Below are 27,320 nucleotides of genomic sequence, written 5' to 3' on the forward strand. Positions count from 1 at the left end.
ATTCTTCTGTAAATGACAAAAGCACCAAAATCAACACTTCAAACATAAAATATACAGCTATAAAACAAAAGCAGACATCAGAAGAGTACAACTGCAAAGCAGTCATACAGCAATGAGAATCTTCCAAGGAATCTCTCCTAGATTCTAATGTCAACTAAGTTCACCACCTTTTCAAAATGCACTCACATACAAGTCAAATTAGGTATGAGGTGAGCTCAGTCTCTCTTTCAATATTTCTACATAAAATAAAGGGAAACAAATAAAAAATACATAAATAAAAGCATAGCAACACACTTCCTCAGAAATTACATTCTCAGTTTGTACCCTCCCATAATGTAAACTTGTTTTCCACACTATGTCCTATGCATTTCAACAAGGGGATTAAATTAGGATAATGTATACAAGTCTGCAATGCTCACAGATAACTTGGATGTGTTGTAGCCACCACACAGCACAACTCTCAGAGATCAAGAACAGAGAGGTCAGGAGATAAACTCAGGGTCAGACAAGTAACTGAGCTGAAATTCAAGGTTTACACATCATTTCTTTCCACTTCCTTTCAAATAAACTACATATAATGCATATGTCATATCATGTGTTATTTATTAATTGAAACCTTGGTAAAGGAAAAATAAAACATGTACTTGGTGGTTGGTCAAAACATACCACAAAAACAGAACTGTGAGAAGCAGACAAGTCCACAACTGCACACAAACTTTAGCACTGAATTGTACTGGAATGATAAATACTCAACTTGAAGTTATTTACAAAAATCTACAGTGTCACAGAAGGTAACTTACAATTGTGTCTTTAACTGGTTCATCTAGCGTAGAACTGTCATCATCTTGTGACTGAGATGGTACTGGAATTGTGATTTCACCCTCCACTGGAATGTTGTCAGCCACAGACACATTGGAAAGACCATCAAACTGCAAAGAAACAATAAATGCATACCCTCAGCAGCAGAACTGAATTTGAGACTCCTAACAAAACTGAGAAACTACAACTGTACCATACAGTTCTCAGCAAAGTACTTCAGCAGAAAAATCTCATGAGGTACAAACTAAATAAGATACATGAAATTCTACTTCAGTTTCACATAAAAACAACATGTTCAGAGGGCAGAACATTCATCTCAGTACATACTCTTGATAATTCTTTAAAAGGCTTAAAGCAGAACTACCCTCTACCTACCAAAATAGCAATGATTCTGATTTTTATGTTATTTTTCACTCCTGCAGAATTTTCCAGTCTCACTCGACAATCAGCTAGTTAATAACCATCAAATTTCTTGACAGCATAGAAAATGCAAGCAGCATAGGGTAGAATTCAACATTACTAAAGAATGGTATTGTCATTTAACCCCTCATATCTCTGACCACCACAGGCCTGCTGCAGCACGTCAAGTCTAGATTAACAGTAAACTCGAGCAAATAAACAAAGTCACAGGCTAGCTACAAGTACTGCTGGCAAAAGCCACAGTGCTATCACAGCCAAGTTCATATAGTGCAACACTGGCCTTCAGCCACTTGCAGCCAAATTATGAAACCTTGCCTAAAGCTCTGGTGTCTACAGCCACATGTCCTTATATATATATTTTCTTTCAATTTCAAAAACCCACGCCAAAGTTCAGACAAACCGTAAGGCATAGGTAGAGGAAATTATCCTAGATTTATTATGGAAGCTAGGAAGTACTCCAGAAGTTATAGCAAGTGAGTGAGATAAAATGAAAGTGGAGTTTAAAATAACAGAGTAGAAATAAAAAGAAAAAAATGTGGTTGAAACAATGGCCAGGGTATTACAAAATAAGGGGAGACTCACAGAAGAAGACAATCAGTTGTAGAGTGCTAAAGAGAAAATAAGGGAGTACCTGGATAATATTCAAGAGTTTAGAAAGACTGCTGTTAAGGAACTTTATGAGAACTCCAGAACACAAAAACTTTTTGCACAAAGACTTAGGCAACAGAAAACAGAGAGGGTTGTTTCCAAACTTAGGGAGCCTATCACAAGAAAAATAACCAGAGATCCTGTAGAGGTGTTAGAGGTACTTTGGATATTTTATGAAAATGTGTATAAAGCAGAGAGGCGAGGAAATCAAGAAAAAGCACAAATAGAAATAGTTAAGGAAGACTAAAACATGCCAAGCTTACAGCCAACAATTAAGATATCAGGAGACAACCTAAAATGGTGATCTATAACCAAAGTGCAGCAAGTCTCCAGGAAAAGACACTATTCCAGTAGAAGTTTGTAAGCTGGGAAGGAAAAAGTGATAAAGATATGGAAGTTGTTGTTTAACAGTATTTTAAACGGAAGGGAGACAACCAACATTCTGGAAAAAAGCAGTGGTGGCTATAATATCTCAAGATGGTAAAGACTCATCTAATTCAGCTTCATATAGGCACATTTCAATTTTAAAACCAGGATTATAAAGTGTTTAGACTTATAATGGCTAAATGAATGACAACTGTGATGCCAAATTGATATATATGGATCAAAGTGGTTTTGTGGAAAAGAGGCAAACATTTAAACACATTAATAGAACAATGGATGATCCAGAGTGAAGCAGAATGTACGAAAATGCAGATAAGCCATTCTACAGAGTAAGCTGTGATTTTATGAGTACGGCAACGGAAACATTTGCATTTCCTGAAACAATAAGGCTAATTGGGAGGATATATGAGGGATCAAAAGCAAAACAAGTGGGAGGATTCCTCTCTGATTTGTTTGAACAGAGAAACAAAGCATGGTGTCTCTTTTCCCCTTTGTTACTTGCATAAGATTTGGAACCACAGGCAAAGAAAATAATGGACTCAAACTTCAATGCTATAATGGTGCTCAAGAAAAAAAAAGTGATTATTTTTTCCCTGATGAAACCAGAAAAGGATATCTCAGTGTTGCTGAACATTCTGAGACAGTTCCATTTTTTTTCCACAGGATATAAAACAAAGCCTGCAATAAAGCATGTATCCCTACATGAAATGGTTCAGCAAAACCCATATTTATGGTGTTATGATAAAATGAAGTATTTAGGAGTATGGATTAAAAAAGATTACGTTATGGTATCCAAGAATATGTGGGAAGAGGCAAAACAAAAGATAATACAAAAAGTGAGAAAATGGAAGCTCTTGTCTATGATAGCACGATACTAGTAGTAAAAATGTTTTTGGTCCCTTAAATTTTATACAAAAGTCAGGCATAGTTTTACCAACGGAGCAAGTAACCACGAACAACTGCAGGAAGAGTTGCTACACCACAAAAACGAAACAACCAGGCCAATGAAAACTATTTTATTTCTCTAGCGCCTCGGCCACAGTAAGCCTTCAAGGAGTAACAAGCCATTCATACAGACAGTTTAAATAGTAACAGCTACAAACATGAGTTAATTGAACAATTAAACAATCAACCAATTACACAGAATAAAAAATACTAAAAATATTTTTTAAATAATTTAAAGTATTTCACATCACACTTCTCCAACAACAATCTGTATTAAGACCTTGAGGTATCAAAGCATTATATTTTAAGATAAAAATAGTTTCTTTTTTTAAAAGTAATTTCTTAATCATATTTACATCAAATTCATTTACGGCCACTTGTTGCAAAATAGTGGCTTTTAAACTATCACCATGGCCATCATGATGTGCAAAAAAATGTTGGGCTAAAGGCCTCTCATTAATCCTAATATCTCTCAGATGTTCAAGTAGCCTAATCTTAATCATTCTCTTAGTTTGCCCACATGTAAAACTTTTCACATCCACATTTTAAGGCATAAATAACCCTATCTGTCCTACAATTATATGTCCCATTAGGTTTAAAGCCAATATTATTAATATATGGAAAAAATTAATTATATGGGAACAGCCACTACATTTGCCACATGCTGACATACCTAAACTAACAATCTGATGATACAATTTCAACCCAGGTCTGACAAATTTAGTATGGACAACCATATCTTTAGTTTTACCAACCACAGGAAAAGTTGTAGGCAGTAATTAGGAGCTGAAGGACTTTATTTGGAAGGAGAAGATGGCAAGAGTCAAGTGGGATAAATTGATCCTCCCAACAGAGCACAGAGATACCCGATTTGAAGGGATGTTTTACAGCCAGACACTTAAGGCTCTTACACATAAGACAAGCAGAAAGCTACAGTTCAAAGTGAAAAAGGATAATGATGAAGGGGGCAAGTCAAGAAATAAGGAAAGAATACGATTTTGGAAGCAGATCCTTAAGGAGAATAACAGTCACAAAGAATATTAACTTCATAAAGAGCAGACAGCATACTAAGAATTAAGCCAACACGGGAATGCAGAAAGGATATTCTATCGATAGGGATGCCTGCAATTAAGGGTACAGAAACAAGCAAGATGCATCTGGAACTTACTGGAGCAAGCTGTCAAAGGAACCAAGGTATTAGGGAACAAATAATTAAAGAGGGAAAGGTAACTGAACGGGAAGAGGCCAAGAAGATATTTAGATTGCAGGCTAGCGATTGCCTTCTGTATCAACGACAGACATCAGAATATAGACAAAGAGAAAGGGATAGCGGAATTCTATATAAAAGACCTTCACTGGTTGAGTTGCTAATTGAATGCAGAACAGAAGCTGCTGGTAAACATAAGTATGGCATACAAAAACACTGCACAATAACAGGTCTAATTGGGAAGACAGTTTAGATATAAAATTCACAAAGAAACAACTGGAGAACATATGTATGCCTCAAAAATATGCAAGAAAATCTAGACGATGTATGAGTAGTCAATATTGTAATAGAAAACAGGAGGTAAGATCTTTAGAAAATGGTAGGAATAATTTACATAGAAAAAAGTGGAAACTGTGGAAACAAAAATATGCATAAAAATCTTTTGGAGAAGGAAATATGTTTAAGAGAAGGCAGGAACTGAACAATTTATGGTCCTTTGATTATAGGATAAATAATATATGTGAAGTACAATGTTTGTAAATGTGAACTTGTTAATATATTTGATTACTTTTATATATGCCACAAGCGATAATTCAGAAGTGTGTCTTTTTTTTTTTTTTAAAGTTCAGACAAGCACATTATATACAGAAGCCCAACAGTAAATTCATATACAAAGCGCCAAAATAAAGCACATCTTTGGTCATATTTTTCTTTCCTTTCGGTATTTAAGGAGCCAAGGGTCACATCATAAGAGCATTTACAAGAAGTAGTCTGTGTGCAAGGATAAGAAGGATGTTTAAAGTCACTGGGCTAAGAGAAAAGTAGTCAAACCTTAGACTTGAGCTCTTGTGATAGTGCCATACCTCAAAGGGTGCCAGAAATGTGAATGACTTCAATCTAACAAGGGCTACAATTTTTCCCTATCTTGCACCTCTTCCATCCAGCCTTCTATCTGACCTCATTTTCTCTATTCCCCTGTGATGTCATGATCATTTCACGGTTATTTTCACTTCAGCTACTCAGAAACAATAAAACCAGACTCACTTTTCTTCCCAATTTCCCAATCTGTGTAATGGATTTCTCAATGTAAAATGCTCTAATCTCAGCAGTCAGGAAACACCATTCATAAAAATGATGGAAAAAATAGACTCTCACAAAACATTTTTACTTTGTAGTAACTTCCCATAAGTGAACAAAGCTTTTGAACAAATTATAGAAAAGGATGTGAATTAAAATGGGATTAAACATATTCTATTAACACTTCCAGCATTCACCGAACGTAGCAGTACATATCTGATTTGCACTTTTCAGTTGATACTTTCTCACAAGATTTGCTGAACGCAGTTGGAACGAGCTGTAACCACATTTGCTACTAACTAACATGGATCTAACAAATATCCTCAGCAAACACCTATGGCAAGCTGATGCAAATTCCCTGATTTTCTGTGGAGAGAAATGAGACATGAGGTATATGTATTTATAGTGAAATGCAAAAGCAGTTGATCCTGATTGGTAGAGGTCAGTGACCATACCTTCAAAACATCTCCGGTTTGATATTTTTTCTTGCAAAATTTTTCAAACACGTAACAGGTCTTGTATTTCTTTAGTAAGAGATATTTAGGTCACGTATGCAGACTAGTTTGTTGTACAGATAAAATATTTAAAGAAAAACTCTTATTATTTTTATATTCTCTGAGAAACACCTTGACTTCTGCATAGTTATCATGGAATCAGCAGAGTCTTACCTCACTGCTTAAGTAAAGTTTTATTTATTCACATTTAAGATAAGGTGAATGGCATTTATTGTTTATGAATTGCTATTATATGAAAAGAAAACCGCATTTAAGACTGGAGTTGACAAGATGGTAATAGTCTATGATGTGACCCTTAGCTCCTTAGATGCCCAAAGGAAAGAAGTTTGTCTGAACTTTGTTGGGATTATTAATATAAATAAATAAATATACAAACATACATAACGTGACTGTGGACACCAGAATTTTGGACAAAGTTCCACAATTTAAAGTTGTGTAATTCAGTTTCACACATTACCTGGGAGATTTTCATTTACATACTTTATATATTAGTTACTATTTGTTTAAATCAACAGTTGATGTGTATGCAGCCTAAAGGGTAGGACTAAAGCATGTGCAGAACTAGTGGCAACAGCAAACCTGCTAGCAGAAAGGTTTGGCGAAAGTTTCACTCCCTTATCCCCGCCTAACTTACAACAAACCTTCCTCAACCCCCCCCCCCCCCCATATACCTGAACAGCAGGTCCTCAAAGCCTTGTCCAAGGCAAAAAACATAGCCTCTATAGGACCAGATTACATCCCTGGCTGTCTTCTATACAGGATAAAACATGAACTAACATCACCGCTAAGCACCCTTTTCAGTCATAGCCTAACCATAGGCTTTTTTCCTGAGGAATGGAGAACAGCTACAGTTATTCCCCTCCACAAAGATGACCTAGCAGCAGTCCCTGGAAATTACAGACCCGCAAGCCTGACCAGCTGCATCTGTAAGGCCATGGAACATATCATTATGGATCTCATAAATAAAGACATAGGTGACCTCAAAACCCTGGATCCTACTCAATTCGGCTTCATGAAGGGCAGATCCTGCCTGTTAAATCTGGTGGATATCTTTGAAAATGTGACCACAGCTAATGACGTGGGGCAAATCTGTGCACACAGCATACCTCGACCTGGCAAAGGCTTTCTACACAATCCCACATTCAGGCATTATCGATAAACTTAGCAAACTAAATATAAACCCCTTTGTTGTAAAATGGGTTGCCAACTGGCTCACAAACTGGATACACACTATCAAAATGGGTGACTCCACATCAAATCAGCAGACCTGTTACCAGTGGGGTGCCACAGGGGTCAGTGCAGGACCCCCTACTGTTTGCTATATACTTAAGTTCAGGTCAAAATTAAGGGGTTGCAGCTGGCCAAGTCTGCAAAAACTGCAAACAAGGTGCAACCATTGAATCCCCAAATGATGCAAGTATACTCCAGGACGGTCTCCTGCAGACCAATGACTATCGGTCACAAACTCAAACTAAATGCAAAGAAGTGCATCATCATTCCCTTCAGCACACACAATGTCCCCTCACACTATCAAATTAACAATACCCTAAGTACCCATGAAGTGGTAAGGGGCCTGGGATCACAAGCTGATTGCAACCTTAACTTCGACCACCATGTGTCTACTGTAGTAAGGAAATCTTTTTATGTAGCACACTTGATTAGTAAAGGTACCTCCTTGAGAGCAAAAGGAGTTATAACCCCCCCCCCATACTTGGCACTTATCTAGCCCATAATCGAGTATAACGCGCTGTTTGGCATGTACCATACTAAGCACCAGCAGCAATTAGAGAGATCTCAGAGGTTTCCAACAAAGAAAATCAAGGGGCTCCAGCATGTGCCTTACACAGACCAACTAAAGTCCCTGTCACTATACTCCCAAGACCCAAACCTATTGAACTTGCTGCATATCCTTAAATCATGGGACTAGGGCTACTCATTCCAGGGAAGTAAAAATGGCCTGCGACTTAACTAGGATATGCTGGAGGGACAGATCCCAGCAACTGCTGTGTCTTTGGAACAGGCTTCCAATTATTGTGAAACAAAGCATCTCTATGACATTGTTCAAGAGGAACCTGGGAGGAGTGGATGAGGCATCGTAAATTCTTACCGGGGATAGAGCCCACACCCCTCCTGGACATGAGCAGTCATCACTAAATCCAATCTTGGGTACCGACTAGCATTTCTATGGTATTACATTTGGATGAAATGGCTAGGCTTAAAATGACCTCCAGGTTGATAACCTAGTAATCTTCGATGAAACTCTACTTGAACATACCTTACAAGTCATATCGAATGTGTGATTGTCACATATATTGCACATGAACTGTTTGCTTACTAAATGTTTTATACGCTAAACTTAATATGTATACTATATTATCACAGAAGAAATATCTGTTTTATCTTTGTATAGTGTCACTACAGAACAATTAGCAATTTATATCTGGATGTCTTAAGAACCACCTATGTAATGCATCTTGGTTAAAAAAAAAAAAAATTTTTATCAAAGAGCAACTTAAATGCATCTGCTGGAGCTTTCCTTCCTGGGCCACCACTGAAAATAGGCTTTGTCCAGTCGGACGTTCCTGGTCAGCAAAAAGAGACAGATGAATAAGTAATAAATGTTGCTTCAACAGGCATGTACTTATCAGATACTCAGCTGCGGTATGCAGCAGCCAGTAGCACTGTTCAGCAAAACGGTTACCAACACATCACATAGCATATACTGAGCAATTAGCTGTTGCTGAATAGCATTCAAACTTTGTGAATTACATAGCAAGTACATAAAACAATACTCTGGAAAACATCCTTAAATTAAATTAAACTGCTCCTGAACAAAGGTTCATTCTCATGTACAGATAGCACGAGTGTAGACAGCAGTTTTCACATGAGAGAAAGTAAATTTTTTACATTAATAACAAGACTATAAAGAACAGTATTTAATAACCGAGGAACAATTTAGCAATGCCTGCCTGAGATGACAAAGCAACCATGTAGAGAGACAGTGATAAAAGTAACTCTTCTACTACGGGATTCAAATGCATGGCTGCAAATGGCACAGTGAAGATACATTCCCAGAGATGGTGTCTTTAGCGTTTGTCTATAAAAATGTACAGTTGTACTTGGTTCGTATAAGCTTGTGTAGCTTTTTTTTTTTTTTTTTTTTTTTTTTTTTAACTCTTTTTGGTTAGTTCCAGTTGGCAGAGAATTTTTAAGAAAATTTTTCTTCTACATTGACACCAAAGGGTGGGAAATCTAGACAACCGTCTATTCATCCTGATGTCATATGGAGTAGTGGGTTGATACCAGTCAAAGTTTACTTTTAGGGAGGGTCAGAAATCACTGCTCGTATTCAGATCAATGAATGATGCATCAAACTTGTTGCACTGTTGAGTTTCTCAATTACTGGTTAACATGCTACCTAAATCATTCAGCTCTATGGTTCAAAGGACCTTGTGATAATCTCCACTGCACTACTCAAGGGCCTTAATGCTTAAATTGTCTTTTATTGCCTCCTTCCCCATTCTTCCAAGACAAATTCTTTGTTACTCAGTGGACAGCAACAAATGCAACCCATAGTGCCAGGCCTGATATGCACCCATCCAAGCCGAAATCTTGTCATGATACATCGAAACCACTGGTGCCAATTTTGCAGTTGGCAATCAGGGTGATGGTCTCACAATCCACAATGCTGATGATCGTTAAATGGCTTTAAGAGTGTAAATTAAAGGCTTAATGTTTCTTTAGGGACTATCAAACACCTTCCACATCTACATAAGTTTTTCACTGTACATCAGCAGAGTTATAAATAACTGTCTTCCCAGGATTTCACCCACTAGACTGAGCCCATTGCCATTTACTGCAATCTTACCAACAGTATTTACATTAAATCCAGATCATTTTGCATACAACACACAGTATTTTAAGCAGGAGAGGAGTTAATGATATCTCTCCAGTACTAGCGCCTTCTTCCTTGTCTTCTCATTAATGTAACCATCATCTGGTTCACTCTTGCACACAAAATGCACAAATCACTGCCCACCCTTAAAATTAGCAAAACAGTTCATGGCTAGATCAGTCATTCTTTAAAAGGTGAAAGCCAACAATGCAGTTTACACCAGCTCAATTTATATACTTCTAAGCCAATTGATACACCACCTGCCATAAGCATTTAAAACTGAACAATAAAATTCTTTACTTACAATCATCAAAACAAAGCAATGACCTCTGTGAAAGCAAGTATACAAACCATTTTATACTTGCAAAATAAATACCAAATAAATGAATACCAAAAAATGAATTTAAAACAGCAGATGGCATAAAGAACCAATAGCTAAAAATATGCTTCAATTTCTGCCTACCTTTGACTTAAGTCCAAATAGCAGCTGCATTACTTTTCAGCACTTCCATCAGGAACTCTGTTCAGGAATACAGCAGTGCATATGTGCACATTTCAGAAGCAGGGCAGAAACTAGCATAAATAATGATCTTTTTCTTGATCTAAAGATAGTCCAACATTTCTCTTTAACCTGAACACTAGGAGCATTAACTTTTAATCAATAGAAATGTGTACAGATTTGAGAAGCAATTTTACTCTAACAGCTCTGCTGCATTTTACTCGAAACTGCAACTGCACCTTTATATACCCTTTTATGAAAAGAATTACACTTAGCTCAAAGTAATAAACTTTTTAAATATTTTATTAAAAGACAACTGTGAATTACTCCGTCTTTTCTCTTTTGAAAACAATTATACTTGCTTTAGCACAGTACTCGGTTTACATAGCCAAAGAAAAATTCCACAAAACACAACACAATGGTTGCTACATTTTGATCAGCTGAAGGGCATTCTACAGTCACTTAATTGTGTATTATACCATGATCCCCCCAAAACGTGCACGCTGATTGGCCAGCGTTCGTTGTACGCCCGTTATACTAATGGAAAAGGTCGCCCGGACTTTTTCCATTAGTATAACTCTTTAAACACTGTCTGCTATGTTAAATGGGTTTAACATAAAATAAGCAGCGGAGATCTCCGTTGCTTATTTTAAAATGTTAAACCCATTTAACATAGCAGAAAGCAAGATCTCCGTTGCTTTTTTGATGTTAAATGAGTTTAACATAGCGAGACAGTAAAATAAACGGAGATGTCCGTTTATTTTAACTGTCTCGTATGTTAAACTCATTTAACATAGCGAGACATAAAAGCAACGGAGATCTTGCTTTCTCCGTTGCTTTGATGTACTGCGCAGGCGCGGTACATCAGAACTGCCCGATGCCAAGACATCTGCGGAAGGGCAGTAAACAGGCATTATACTATGCCATTATTTAAGAAAAGTAATAGTTTCTTTTCTTAAATAATGTCATGGTATAATAGCAATAACCCACTTCTGGGTGTGGGTAATGCTATTTACCACGGTTGGCTTTGTTTGGTCCTCGGGGACCAAACCACGCCAACCGTGGGTAATTTAGCATGGCGTATATTGCTATACTCATCCATGCGAAAATCAAAATCTAGTCATTACTAGAAAAGCTGTATGCTCTGAAGCAGAGATGGGGATCTTGCAGTCCCAAAAAACGGTTTGAGAATTATATACAGTTACATTTGGAACTTTGATTCCTTCATTAGTAGGCATTAACGGTGAAAGTCAGTACAGAATCTTTCTCCAGGGTATCCATCAATCATGTAGATGCACAACAATGTCTCATTATCTTCATTTATGTTCTATCATTAGCCAATCAATTAGTAGCTTTGATTCTCCTTGGGAAAACAGAATTCATCCCACTGAAGAACACTTCAACACAAGTACTGTTAAACGGCATGTAGCTGTATACAAGTTCTCTCATACTTACAAAAATTTACGTCCAGTTCTAAGTCCTGTAAAACACTAACCTCCTTTATTAAAAAGGTCATCCTTGAGCACATTCCATTGTGCTTCACTTCACAACAGTATATGCCAATAAAATGAATATTGCGTATTCAATAAAAAAATTGTTCACCTTCCCGCTAAAACTGTAGGGACTTCTACAACCTTTGGATAAATTACATAAATACAATCATTCTGCTCTTGTATGACAGTGTGCTGTATCACTGCACATTATTCAAGGCCAAAAATATAAAATGAAATAGCACTACTACATCTTCCAACCAAGGATCTGTGATATACATGGTATCATCATCATCTTCTTTCGGCTGTTCCCGTTAGGGGTCGCCACAACTAATTTGTTTCAATTTCTCTGCATCTTGCTCTATCACACCAACCACCTGCATGTCCTCTCTCATCACATCCATAAACCTCATCTTAGGCCTTCCTCTTTTCCTGTTACCTGGTAGCTTCATCCTTAGCATCTTTTTTCCCCAATATACTCCGCACATGTCCAAACTAACGCAATCTTGCCTCTCTGGCTTTGTCTCCAAACCTTCTAACCTGGGCTGACCCGCTAATATATTTATTCCTAATCCTGTCCACCCTCGTCACACCCAGTGCAAATCTTAACATCTTTAACTGCCACATCCAGCTCTAACTCCTGCCTTTTTGTCAATGCCAGTGTCTCCAACCCACATGCTAGTCTCACTACCCTCTTGCAGACCTTCCCTTTCACTCTTACTTGTACTCATTTATCTCAAATCACCCCTGACGCTCTTCTCCACCCAATCCATCCTGCCTGTACTCTCTTCTTCACCTCTCTTCCACACTCACCATTATTCTGAACTACTGATGCCAAGTATTTAAACTCATCCACCTTCGCCACCTCTACTCCTTGCATCCTCACCATTCCTCTATCCTCCCTCTCATTCGCACACATATATTCTGTCTAGTCCTGCTGACCTTCATTACTCTTCTCTCTAGAGCACATCTCCACCTCTCCAGGGTCTTCTCCACCTGTTCCCGTCTCTCACTACAGATCAGAATGTCATTTGCAAACATCATAGTCCACGGGGACTCCTGTCTGATCTCGTCTGTCAACCTGTCCATCACCACTGCAAATAAGAAAGGGCTCAGAGTTGATCCTTGATGTAATCCCACCTCCATCTTAAATGCATCCATCACTCCTACCACAGACCTCACCGCTGTCACACTACCCTCGTACATATCTTGTACCACTCTTACATACTTCTGACACTCCCAACGTCCTCATACAATACCACAACTCCTCTCTAGGAACCCGGTCATATGCTTTCTGTAAGTCTACGAAAACACAATGCAACTCCTTCTGACCTTCTCTGTACTTCTCCATCAACACTCTCAGAGCAAACATCACATCTGTAGTTCTCTTTCCCGGCATGAAACCATACTGGTGATCACTAATCATCAGGTCCCTTCTTAACCTAGCTTTCACTACTTTTTCCCATAACTTCATGCTGTGACTGATCAATTTAATCCCTCTGTAGTTACTACAGCTCTGTACATCACCCTTATTCTTAAAAATCGGTAACAAAATACTTTCTCCATTCCTCAGGCATCCTCTCACTTTCCAAAATTTCATTAAACAATCTGGTTAAAAACTCCACTGCCATTTTACCTAAACATCTCCATGCTTCCACAGGTATGTCATCTGGACCAACAGCCTTGCCATTCTTCATCCTCTTCACAGCTATCCTTACTTCCTCCTTGCTAATCCATTGCACTTCATGATTCACTACCCCCACATCATCCATCCTTCTCTCCCTCTCATTCTCTTCATTCATCAACCCCTCAAAGTACTCTTTCCATCTGCTCAGCACACTCTCCTCGCTTGTAAGTATATTTCCCTCATTATCCTTAATCACCTTTACCTGCTGCACATCTTTCCTAGCTCGGTCCCTGTGTCTAGCCCATCGGTACAGGTCTTTTTCTCCCTCCTTAGCGTCCAACCTTTCAAACTACTTTGCATATGCCTTATCCTTAGCCTTCGCCACCTCTCTCTTTGCCATGCACCTCATCTCCTTATACTCCTGTCTACTTTCTTCATCCCTCTGACAATCACACTTCTTCTTTGCCAACCTCTTTCTCTGTATACTCTCATGTACTTCCTCATTCCACCACCATGTCTCCTTGTCATCCTTCCTCTGTCCAGAAGTCATACCAAGCACCTTTCCTGCCATCTCCCTTACTAGCTCTGCTGTAGTTATCCAACTATTTGGTAACTCTTCACTGCCACCCAGTGCCTGTCTTAACTCTTCCCTGAACTCCACCTCACAATTACCCTTTTTCAATTTCCACCATTTCATCCTTGGCGCTGCCCTCACACTCCTCCTCTTCTTGATCACCAACGTCATCTTACAAACCACCATCCTATGCTGCCTAACTACACTTTCCCCAGTCACCACTTTACAGTCTCCAATCTCCTTCAAACTGGCCCTCCTACATACGATATAATCCACCTGTGTGCATCTTCCTCCACTCTTCTATGTCACCCTATGCTCCTCCCGCTTGTTAAAATACGTATTCACCACAGCCATGTCCATCCTTTTCGCAAAATCCACTACCATCTGACCTTCTGCATTCCTTTAACACCATACCTACCCATCACTTCCTCATCCCCTCTGTTCCCTTAACCAACCTGCCCGCCGAAATCTGCTCCAATCACCACTCTTTCACCCTTGGGTACAGTCATCACCACTTTAGCCAACTCACTCCAAAATGTTTCTGTCTCGTCCATCGCACACCCAACTTGTGGAGCATATGCACTAACAACATTCATCATTACACCATCAATTTCCAGCTTCATAAACATAACTCTATCAGACACTCTTTTCACCTCCAAAACACTTCAGGATAACTCCAACGCCATTTCTCCTCCCATCCACACCATGATAAAATAATTTTAACCCACCTCCGATACACCTAGCCTTACTCCCCTTCCATCTGGTCTCTTGCACACATAATATACCAACCTTCCTTCTGTCCATATCGACCAGTCATACTGCCAACATTCAAAGTTCCGACCCTCACTACCACAGTCCTAGCCTTTCTCCTCTCTTCCTGCCTTTGGCCATGCCTTCCCCCCTCCTCTCCTCCTTCGGGCAACAGTAGCCCAATTTCCGCCAGCACCCTGTTGAACAGTACTGGTGGTGGTCTTTGTTAACCCGGGCCTCAACTGATCCGGTATGCAAATATTTACTGGTGTCAGCATGAATGATTTGGCCAAGTTTTATGCCGGATGCCTTTCCTGATACAACCCTCCCCATTTATCCGGGCTTTGGACCTGCACAAAGCAATCCACTGGCTTGTGCATCCCCAGTGGCTAGGTTGCGATATACATGGTATGTATGTTTTTAATAAAGCAACCTAAAAATCCAGGCTGCTCAAACAACTGCCAATGTATCCATGTTATCTTCGAACAAATCTGGCTCTTCAAGAAGTAGAAAATGGCCAGTTCAAGGCCCATTAGCACCGCATGGCCCACCTGCTCCAACTCTAAAAACCTCTTTTCTCCTGAGACACACACACACAAATGTCACTGCATTCTTGCATTTTCCCCTACTTAATCAGTATAAATCAGGAAAAATAAATAAACCAACACTGGGTTAAGCTTCCATTCTCACCTTTGCCCAGTTTCGACTGCACATCAATTAAATTGACAGTATGGTAGACATTCACTGCAACCACTGCCTACATGATGTGAAAAACAGAACATACTAAACCTATTTTCTGCACCACTTTGACCATGAAATCCATAGTCCGGAAGTAAGCATTTTAATCTGGTCTTGTTGCTCAAGTACACAATTATCAATGGAGTGTTTACTATTAAAATGAAGCAGATTTCTTCTGTACAGTATTTACTTGAATTAAAACAAAAAGGCCAAAAAATACACTAGTCCATTCACATATGACTGCCAGTAACATGAAAAATCATGCATGCACAAAAAAGAGCTTCTTTTGAATCGAAAGAAACAGGTCAGATCCCAGCTCGGGCTAACATAACACACTTACTCTGTTAATGCCTTCAGAGTTGCCTTCTTCCTGTAATGTCTTCAGAGTTGTTGTCGGCTTCCTGTAAACTTCAAATCCCTCATCAAATACAGCCCTGCTTGCAACAACTCTCCTGGAAAAAAATCCTCTCTCTCCCCCATTTTCTGCCACAAGATTATCAATTTCTGATAAGGAAGGAGATCTCTAAACTGCAGTCCAATGATGTTACCAATTCTTTTTCAGGACTTGCATCCAAAATCCTAGTCTCTTGTTACCTGTAGAACTCATGCTTCGGTTTTACCATCCTTTTCTACTGTAATTTATAACCTTTTGCATAAGTTATGTATACAGCCTTAAGTGCATAGCTGTTAAGCACCAAATAAGCCAACTCTAAAACACCTTACTCTACAGGAAGAACAAATTTATCCCACTTACATCTTGCCTTCTTTCCCACTGAAATAAATTCTTTATTAAGAGGGATCTACAACTTCTCCAGGTAATAAAAAAACATGCCTGACCTGTATATAATGTTAAAGAGCCTAAACAGTCTCACTGCTTTTACCTTGCTGTCCATAGTCAAGAGCTTCCAGTTTCTTAATGTTTGAATTATCTTCAGTTTACACTCTTCTTACATACCTTTAGCTGCTATAACAGAATCTTTTTTAAGCCGTGCAGCTCACTATTTCATTTCATCGTGCTCCCATTAGAATAGGCACTACTAAATCAAATTCATGTGTGGGTGCAGAGTTTACTGCTACAGCTTTTGTTTTAGCTTAATTTACTTTATATCCCAAAAAGAGGCAACATTGTCTCAAATTGTTCCACTGCACCAACATGTCCTTTTATGAATTTAAAGTACAAAATACTATCATCTGCAAATATCTTTTCTTGATTACCACACCAAATGAATCCTTGAATTTCGAATTCCCTTAAATACTCCTCGCCCAATTTCTATGTTTAAATACAGTTTGTCACAGAGGAACACTCCGAGCTCCAACCTGTCATTAACCTTCCATAGTCATCCTACTACTCTATCAGATAATGCAAATGCTACTATTACGTACTCATAAAAATTCTAAATGCTTTCTCTGCATCATGTCTCACCAACAATAGTCGGTGTCTTCTTACACCCAAATTCCATCTGGTTCTTCACTGTATGGTTGCCACATACTCTCATTCCATCCACACACACACAAAAAACATACTAAATCAAACCTTCAAATAACGCAATTTTGAATTTCCTGGTTTCTATTCATAACATTTGTAACATATCTGTAATGTCTCAATATGATATCGGATTATTTTTCTTGACAAAGGCACCCTATGGTTTCTTCACTCCTCTGCTTTATATTCATAACATTTCTAACATATCTGTAAGGTCTCAATATGATATCGGATTATTTTTCTTGACAAAGGCAACCTACTTTTGGCTACAATTCCTCGTACTTTCTGTTGCCTAAGTCATTGCTTAAATGTTTTTATGCTCTAGATTTGTTACCGAAGATAGCTAATTATCGGCAACCATTCTAAATGTATGCAATTTTTTCTTTAGCTTTCTCCAGTTGCTCTCCTTGTTCTTTGAAATACCCCTTCTGCAACACTAACAATAAAGTCTCCAAATAAAGTTATATTATTTATTTCCAATATATATTTATCTCTTATTTCTGCCATGCTTTTAATGTTCATTTTCATGCTATTCCTCTAACTAGCTATCCCTTCAGAAATAATTCCTTTCTTCCCTAACAACGCATGTTTTTATATTCCTTTCTTTTTAACAAATACACAGGAAGGTGCCATTATTAACACAGACTCCCAGACAGGCCTTCCAGGAAACCAAATGCAAATAAATAAATAATAAACTGAGAAAACAATTAAAATAATTAAAGAAAACAAGTGCTTGTAAGGTCACATCTAGGAACAATACAGAAATTGAAAATACATGTTTTAGTCAAAAATGACAACATAGCTAGAAGAAATAGTACCTAGCTGTGCCAAAAGGCAATGCATGCCATAAAAGCATATCCAGTTCCAGCATAAGATTATGAGTGGGTCCAAAATTGTTTCATTTCATAGAAGCAAAGTATTTAATATGTCTAAATCAATATTCGAAATTCCACACAAACAGCAAGTGCATCAGAGAAGCCATGTAGCCTATATACCTGGATTATTCTTCCAGTTCCACAAAATAATTAAACTAACAGACACAGCAATATTATATTAAAATCTATATTTTCAAGATAAGGGATTTTAGTGTTGTCATGGCCAACGATGGTTTGCAATAAACAAATCTGAAATTCAGAGGATTAATACAGGAGAAGAAATTCAGGCACAAATTCCAATCCACACTATCTTCAGTCTAACAAAACAAGTAGAAAGAATTACCCAGAGAGTTACGACTCTGACAAGAAACAGCTGCAGTGAAAGCTATGAGGATTGTCATTTTGCAAGTGAAGGAATACTCAACTGTAGTGATAGAGACTCTCTGTTGCTCAATCGTTACTCAGCAGAAGGCTGAAAAGCATATAACCTATTTAAACCGCACTGCTGATACCCCAAATCAAACAGAAATGGTACTATACTACTTGTGAGTTTTAAGCCATGGCTTTGGCACCAAGTGTTTGTCCGTGTTAGAACTTCATGAAGGGTGCTCTCATCTTTGGGGGATTCAATGACTGCGCCCAGTTTGCTACTATGATGGAAATCTCCAAAGACTGCCAAAGTAAAAATCCAGTCTGTAAAGCAGTCAAAGATCCTTTGTTTAGAAGAAAACAGTACAATGTGTAGATAAAATAATTTGATATTTTCCAACAAAAGCAGCAAGCAAATAACTCCAAAATCCAAATAGTAAACAAAAAGCTGTGTCAGTACGAAGAAATATATTACAATCCAAGCCAATAGTAAGCGCTTTCGTCTCTTATGCAAGAGACTTCTTCAGACTATGGCTTTACCATAAAAAAAACATATGCATTAAATACTTAAATAACATTTTAAAACACCATTTAACATTTAAAAGCACAGTGACATTGCATACATTAATGCTTCAACCCCTTTCTTTTTAAATACATTACAAACTCTTCCCTGTTATTAAATCCTGGAGGGAAACAAGCATTTAGTTTAACTTGCCAACAATATTATAGCCAGCCTAGTTCTTCTTCAACATTTACTGACTTAATATTTTAATGCACAGTGTCCAAAACTATACATTTAAAATTAATTTTACATTTCTTATCAACATAATGTTTGCTCATAGCATTTTTTGTATCTCCATTACTAATAGCATAATTATGTTCATAAATTATTTTGTATACTACTCTCTTATTTTTTTCCCACATAAAATTATCTACATTCTAAACACACCATTAAATAAATAACATTTTTTGATTTACATGTAAACCTTCCTGGGACTTGGACTACTGTTTTCCCCACTAATAATTCACAACTATCAGTAAATAAGTATTGGCAGTAGTTACAGTCATAACATTTAACCATCCCTTTTCTTACCTCCACTTCTTTAATTTTATTTAGTTTACTTTGAAAAATATCTTTATAGTTTCTAGCCCTTTTCTGTACAAACTTGGGTTCATTTCCTATATTCTCCATAATCTCTCTATTTCCTTTTAAAATTCCCCAGTTTCTCCTCACTATATTTTTTATAGTGTTCGAATCTGTACTGTTTTGTATTGCTAATGCTGTGCTATAATTTTTGTGTTTTATCACCAACATTAGTATTGACATGATTTCCAATATTGTTCCTCTTACTTAATTCATCAGTGAACCTTTGTACTTCATCTTGTGGGCATCCTCTTATTTCCATCCTTTTACAAAAATTTGAAGCTTCAAGCTCAAACAATTCATCATCTTTAGTTAAATTACTAATCCTTTTAACTTGTCCCTTTACAATATTAACTTTAGTTCTTTTAGGATGCAAACTAGAATAATGCAAATACATATTATTTTGAAAATCTTTCTTATAAATCTTAGAAATTAATTTATTATCATATTTATATATTGTCAGATCTAAAAAATTAATTTTAGCTGCATTATAACCAAGTAAATTTTATATAGGAACAAACATTATTAATGTACTCTAAAAAGTTATTTAACTAATTAATAGTACCATCCCACACTACAAGGACATCATCAATAAATCTTAACATCTTGACTATGTGTTTACTTTCTAAAACATTGGCTATTTCCCAACCTTGCATAAACACATTACCATAACTAGGGGGCTAGAGCAGCACCCATCACAACACCATTTGTTCGGACATGTACTTGATCACAGAACTCTAAATAATTATGGCTCAAAACTAAATCCATCATCTCCATTAATAACCCTACTGTATTTGGGGAGAACACTTTAGATTGGCAGTGGTTGCAGTTATAACATTTCACCATCCCTTTTCTTACCTCAGCTTCTTTAATTTTATTTTGTTTACTTTGAAAATATCTTTAAAGTTTCTAGCCCTTTTCTGTACAAACTTGAGTTCATTTCCTATTTTCTCCATAATTTCTCTATTTCCTTTTAAAATTCCCCAGTTTCTCCTCACTATATTTTTAATAGTGTTCGAATCTGTCCTATTTTGTTATTGCTAATGCTGTGCTATAATTTTTGTGTGTTTTATCACCAACATTAGTATTGACATTATTTCCAATATTGCTCCTCTTAATTCATCAGTGAGCAACCGACAGTAATGGAACCTCAGCAAAAAGGAAATGTAACAGCGGAAAATAAACAAGTTATTGATATGCATCAAAGAACTGACAATCAAGTGAGATCGTGGGCTGAAGTGATGGCAGATGGAAGCAATGACAAATTTAATTATTCTAACAAACAACAGCAACGGCCACAAAAAAACTGGTATGGCAGAAAGGGTCCAGGGAAAAACTGGAACAGGAAACAACAATACTGGAAGACTTAGGCACTGTAAATTTCAAAATTATTAATCTATCCAGTAAAAAAACTGTCATATGAAGATTGTGTGTTAAGCAAAGGGTGGAATTTCGCTCCAGCACAAAGAGCTAATAAGCTGGTGATGATCAATGAAATTAGATCACAAGGGATAAGAAACTAAGAGTAGTGCTACTCAACGCCAGAAGTCTAAACCTCAAGATGCACGCACTCGAAACTCTCCTTAGCATGGAGAACATTGATATCTGTGCAGTAACAGAAACCTGGTTCAAGGCTCCCGAGAGCACCCCAGCACTACCAGGTTATACCTCATACCATGCTTTTCGGCCCCAAAACTTGGACCAAACCACAAAAGGAGGGGGGAGTATCAATATTCGTCAAAGATACCCACACCTCCAGGTTGGTGGCACAGCACGAAGCATCAGAGACTATCCATGTGCAACTAACAGTGGGTACAACTGCCTTCCAGTTTATAGCCTGCCACAGACCACCCTCCCAAACCCAGGAACCCCACTCCGCCTTCCTGAGAACACTGGAAAATATGAAGGTCTCTCCAAACACCATTATATTGGGCTACTTCAACTACCCAAACATAGACTGGGAACTTTACTCTAGCTCCAACACCCTAGTCCAAATGTTCCTAGAATTTATAAACTCAAATGCTATGGAACAACTTGTTACCACTCCCACAAGAGGGGAAAACAAACTGGACCTGATCATCACCAACATGGGGACTCTATGCTCCAGACCAGAAGTGTATCCCTCACTGGTAAGATCAGACCATAAACTAATCTCACTGGATATTCACATCCCGACCCCACCCCCTGCCCAGAAAACCACAGTGAAAAACTTCTCTAAAGCAAATTTCACACTCCTCAAAACAGAGGTGGAATCCTTCAAAGCCCCCGGGCCTGTGGAAAATACGGCCCAGACAGCAGAATCCTTTATAAACGCATTCTATGAACACCTTCAGGAATGCATGGATCATGCAATCCCTAATAAAACCAAGACCCAATCCTCCAAAGGCAGACGTCCTGTCTGGTGGACCCCAGCCATAAACAAACTAAACTACAGAAAGAGGAAGCTACTACATGATGGAGCTAAATCCCAAAAAGGGAAGGCATCTCTGATCAGTATTATCAAAAAACTACGGGCACTCATAAAATCGTCTAAGGCCAGCTTCGTTGGAAAAATTGCACAGGACACTAAGGATAATCACAAGGCTTTCTTTAGTTATGTTAGGAACCTGGGTGGGAATTCCCAGATATGCTCAGAATTAGTCCAAAATGACAAAAAATACACCAAACCCACACACATTGCCAACATCCTAGCTGACAGGTTCAGCGCAAACTTCTCCACCCCCCTCCCCACCAAAAGAGCAAATATCTATCCCAGCAGAGTGCTGCCCCCCCTGACATCTCAGATGCTCAGGTAAGAGCCGCCCTCTCCAAAGCAAAAAACACAGCATCAATGGGACCAGACGGTGTCCCAGGCTGCGTCCTACATGAACTCCAAGAAGAGCTAAACCCAAACATAAAACTACTGTTCAATCTCAGCCTTACTACAGGATATGTACCCAAAGAGTGGCGTACAGCAACAGTGGTCCCTCTCCACAAAGGTGGTGCCTCAACGGATCCTGGAAACTATCGCCCCATAAGCCTGACTAGCTTGGTCTGCAAAGCTATGGAAAGGATCATCATGGACCTCATAAATAAAGATATTGGGGACCTACAGACAATGGATCCTACCAGTTCGGCTTTAAGGGCAGATCCTCCCTCTTAAACCTGGTCGATTTCTTTGAAACAGTCACCAAGACCATTGACGAGGGGAAGGTGGTCCACACAGCCTACCTGGACCTCGCAAAAGCCTTTGATACAATACCCCACTCGAACATTATAGATAAGCTCACCAGCTTAAATATAAACCCCTATGTCACTAGATGGGTTGCAAACTGGCTCAAGGACAGAACCCACATTGTTAGAATTGCTGGAGCCATGTCAGACTCCAAACCAGTTACAAGTGGCGTTCCACAAGGCTCAGTCCTGGGACCTCTCTTGTTTGGTATATATTTCTCGGAGGTACAGGCCAACATGGAAGGACTGTGGCTGACCAAGTTCGCAGATGACTGCAAACTGGACGCCATAATCGACTCTCCAGCCGACACAAGCATCCTCCAAAAGGGCCTCACAGAAACAGACAACTGGTGCCAGAGCCATGGCCTCAAGCTAAACGCCAAAAAGTGTATAGTCATCCCCTTTGGCAAAAACAAAGTGTCCACAAATTACCACATGGGTGGTAATCCATTAAGTACAGAAGTAATTAGGGACCTGGGGACCCAAGTTGATAGCAATCTCTCATTTGACAACCACGTGGCCAAAGTGGTTAGAAAAACATTTTATATAGCCCACCTCACCACGAAGGGTTTCACATCTAGATCAAGAGAGGTAATCGTGCCCCTTTATTCATCCCTCATCAGGCCCATCATAGAATATAATGCCCCTTTTGGGATGTACCTTACCCGACACCTGCAGCAATTAGAAAGACCCCAAAAGTATCTCACCAAGAGGATCAAGGGTCTCAAACAGATGCCATATGCTGCTTGGTTAAAAAAACTCCAGCTCTACTCAGTTGTATACCGCCTACTTCGAGGCGATCTATGCCTGACATACAAAGCTATGTCAAATCCAGAATTAATGGACATGCTCCATCTCAGTAAATCTAAATCTCTTAGAGCCACACGCTCGAGGGACTTGAACCTCAGCACAGAAATAAATAGAACTTGCTGGAGGGACAGGTTCATAACCCAGAGGCTCCCTTCGCTCTGGAATAGAATTCCAGTTCATGTGAGGCAGAGCACCTCACTGAATCTCTTCAAGAAGAATCTCGATAGGTGGATGGGGGATCGTAGTTTGTCCCAGGGATTACTCCCATGTCACTATTAGACAGAGGCACAGTAAACTAAACCTTAAAAAAGGCACAGTATACTCAAATCAAGGGGTGGCGTAAGCCATACAGAATCGGGCTAGGCTTATAATTGCCCCAGGGCAGATAGCCTAGTATGAACCTATGAACCTATATGTTTTTTATGGTAAAGTCATAGTCTGAAGAAGTCTCTTGCATAAGAGACGAAAGTGCTTACTATTGGCTTGGATTATAATAAATTTCTTTGTACTGACACAGCTTTTTGTTTATAATTTGATATTTTACTTATATTTGTTTACGTGGGTAGTGCATTGATCTCAATGGACCATTAGCAGGCACAGCCCGGGTGAATGGGATCAATTAAGTAATGAACAAAAAATGTTTACAGATAAAAGGATGTTAAAAAATATATATATTTACAGATGCAAGAATATGTTCCAAAATTCAGTATAAAACACAGTTTAAAATATTACAACATGGATGGAAAATGGAATTATGCTTACAGCCATAATAACTGAGATGGGCTATACTACAGGGATAGCAGCATATTGTTATACAGAGAAGTATGAAGTGAATGAAAACAGACAGTCAAAGGAAAAAAAATGTCATGAAAAAGACAGATAAAAGGTGAGAGGCATGCAGAGGTAAAAGGAGTAGAAAGAAATGTGAGGGAGATGCAAAGAAGAAGGAAGTAGGATGAATGAGAGACAGTAAAGTAAGGGGATGACAACATAAGAAAGGATGGAACAAGGATAAAAGCGTGTGAAATAGCTGCAGGGTTCAGGATATGTAACCCAAGTGAGTGCAGCTGCCCCTTTTTTTGGTGTGAAAAAAAAGTGTTCTTCATGCTATCTAAAATCCGAACACTTTTGGACATCTTGGACTGAGACAGGAATGGAATCCCATAGTTAAGGTGCTAGGATGGAGGATGCATGGTCAGTGCAATAAAGTTTAGCCATCTGTGCCAAGTAAAATATGTCAAAATTAAAATTCAAGAAAGATCAACAACCAGAATTGTCACAAACGGTGTTGTTACAAGAAAATGGAGACTGAAAACTTTAACAATGGAGAGCTGACGAGAGTGACTCATGGCGCAAATTAAGCTTAAGAAATGATCCAACTATCAAATTTTCAGTCCTGTAAAATTCTTTAAATATGACAGACCACTTAAGAAGCCACAAAGACATATAGACTGTTCCAGAGTTAAACAAAATTCTAAGGACTAAAAAAGATATTTAATAAAAATTTGTTTTTTTTTAATGTGCAAAAAAAATTTCCTTTTAATATGACTACACCAAGGCAAAAACGAAACCAACAATAAAAATTAATATAACTAGCCAATGATGTGTAGTGTTGAGATAAATCTTGTTCAACTTAAACTGTATAATACCATACATATTTTATATTTTTAAATGAAATATTAAAACAATCCAGCTGCAGAGGTAAGCATGTCACGAAATGCAGACTGTATGAAAAAAATCAATATACACCTCATGGTGGTTAGACCATATCTGCTCTCATGTGTTATTTATTATGTCTCCTGATATAATGTACAGTGTGAGGACCACAAACCAAAAATACTCTTTCACACTCATATGAACAACTTACTCTCATCTGCTGCAATGAAAAGGAAATGTCCTCCCACCCAATGACCACTGACACTGAGGGAGCGATGGATAAGAGCCACAGATCAAGGCTGCCATCCTGTGAAAAAGGGGGGGGGATCTTGGATAGTCTGTGTATACACTATCCACAAGGGCATGACTGGAGAACCAAAAAACAGAGCCTGCAAAACTGGCACAATGGTCTATGTATGTACTTTAATGCAAACGCTGATGCCATCCTTCGGATAAGATGCTAAACCACGGTCCCACATACCACAGTTGGCAGATGCATGGAAAACATTCCACAGCACTTACTGAAAAGAGTACGGCAAAGTTCACATTACCCTGAACAAATTTCCCCTACTAACTATGACCTCTAGCTTAGATGGATTAACCCATTCAACTAAAGATAAATAAGTAAACAAACAAACAAACGGATAGTGCAGCTTAAGATTTCATGCTGCTTTTAACAATAACAATTCTCTGCCAAGTTACAGCAATGCAATGCCACCACCCTCCCCTCAATTATGGGCGAGCTGATCTTAGCCTCTCACTCCAGCTCCACTTGACCAGTTTCCCGAACATCGTAGATCAAGAGCCAAGTCATCAATGCTAAAGTAAGCCCTTCAATCCACTTATTCAGCTAACGAATTAGTGGCAAATAAATCCTTGTGTGCCACACGTTATTCATCTCACAATCAAATCTACAAGAGCATCCGACACACTAAAAAGTCAAAACAATTAACTAAATGGTACGTTGTGATGTTTTACTGGTTAAACCCCAACATTTCCCTCTCCCAAACAACCTCTGCTTCAAACACCCGGCTTCCAATTAGCTTACAAGTATGGACCCCAGACAACTTCACCTTCCTATCAACTTATGAAATAAGAGTCAAAGATCATAAACTCCATTCATATCGCTTGTCCACTTAAGTGACGACCCAGACAAGATGAGTTAAGGTGGGTGAGCAACACTTAGTTTTACTGAACACTTTCAACCGTCTCTCCAAATTACAGTAAATAGTATGACGACTTAAGCATTATATTTCAAAGAAAATTAAGAAAAGCATGTCTCCAGATCTGAGCAGATGCATGCATTTCTACTGCCGTCTGCCATGTCCAGTAAGAACGGATTTATAATAACAGCTACCCCGGACTTCGGTTAGTTACATGACATACCCTGCTAGACGCTACTCATATCAATATTACATAAAGGCAAATCAAACATCACATATCTGTAGGACATCAAGAACTACAAGGATATGACATCAGAACTATGAGGATATGCAAAACAAACGAAAACTCTACACAAATTTCAAGGAACTAAGCACTGTTCTACACAAATCAATAACATGCATGCATATACCCATTTGTCACACTTCTCAAGTGTCCCTCATTTTGGCACGAATGTGAGCTCTGCCCCTCTTAATCCCATATAAAACTAGTGACTTTTGGAGACACTGTGTTGGGTCACACTTAATAAAATGGCAATAATTAAAGTTATAGACTTTTTATTTCAGAAAATGTATATTAATTCACATTATCTTATTTTGTTAACATCGCAAGTTAACAGTACTAATATCTATGGCTATGACACTACCCACAAGTAAAGTACAACCCCATGCCCAAGATATTGACACATAAATCCCTTACCAGTGGTCTGTTATGCTCTTCTGCTGCAGCCATATTGATCCTTATTTCATTACTCCGCCTCAAAACTGTCGACTCACAAAATACTACGTGGAGAAAAAAGTCATGTGGGTGCGCCGGCAACTAAGAGGGACGTCATTGTTTTGGCTACGAGGTAGTTGAAGAAACAGATGATTTTGAAACTGTCACAGAAAAGTAGTAAGGAAATTAGGAATTTTGTTGCAGGAGTCTTACCTTTGAACTTTCAGTATTGGTGGACTGAAATACTGAATATTGAAGTCGTTATATTAATGGTTCCGTGCATAGCGCTCAACTAATCAGAGAC

General features: G+C 38.4%; 1 protein-coding gene across 1 annotated transcript in view; it reads right to left on the minus strand.

Annotated features, from left to right (window-relative positions):
• Positions 1 to 27,111, minus strand: part of YIPF6 (Yip1 domain family member 6) — a 119,374-nt gene extending 92,263 nt beyond the window's left edge. Inside the window, exons 1-2 of the mRNA XM_044057103.1 lie at positions 26,999 to 27,111; positions 801 to 929 (exon numbers count right to left, since the gene is read on the minus strand). Of these exons, the coding sequence (XP_043913038.1) occupies positions 801 to 929; positions 26,999 to 27,031 (162 nt within the window). The 5' untranslated portion in view covers positions 27,032 to 27,111. The remainder of the gene's footprint in view (positions 1 to 800; positions 930 to 26,998) is intronic.
• Positions 27,112 to 27,320: the final 209 nt, after the last annotated feature.

Source organism: Protopterus annectens, chromosome 15.part0 (assembly GCF_019279795.1).
Source record: "Protopterus annectens isolate FY-2018-M chromosome 15.part0, PAN1.0, whole genome shotgun sequence".
Lineage (NCBI taxonomy): Eukaryota > Metazoa > Chordata > Ceratodontiformes > Protopteridae > Protopterus > Protopterus annectens.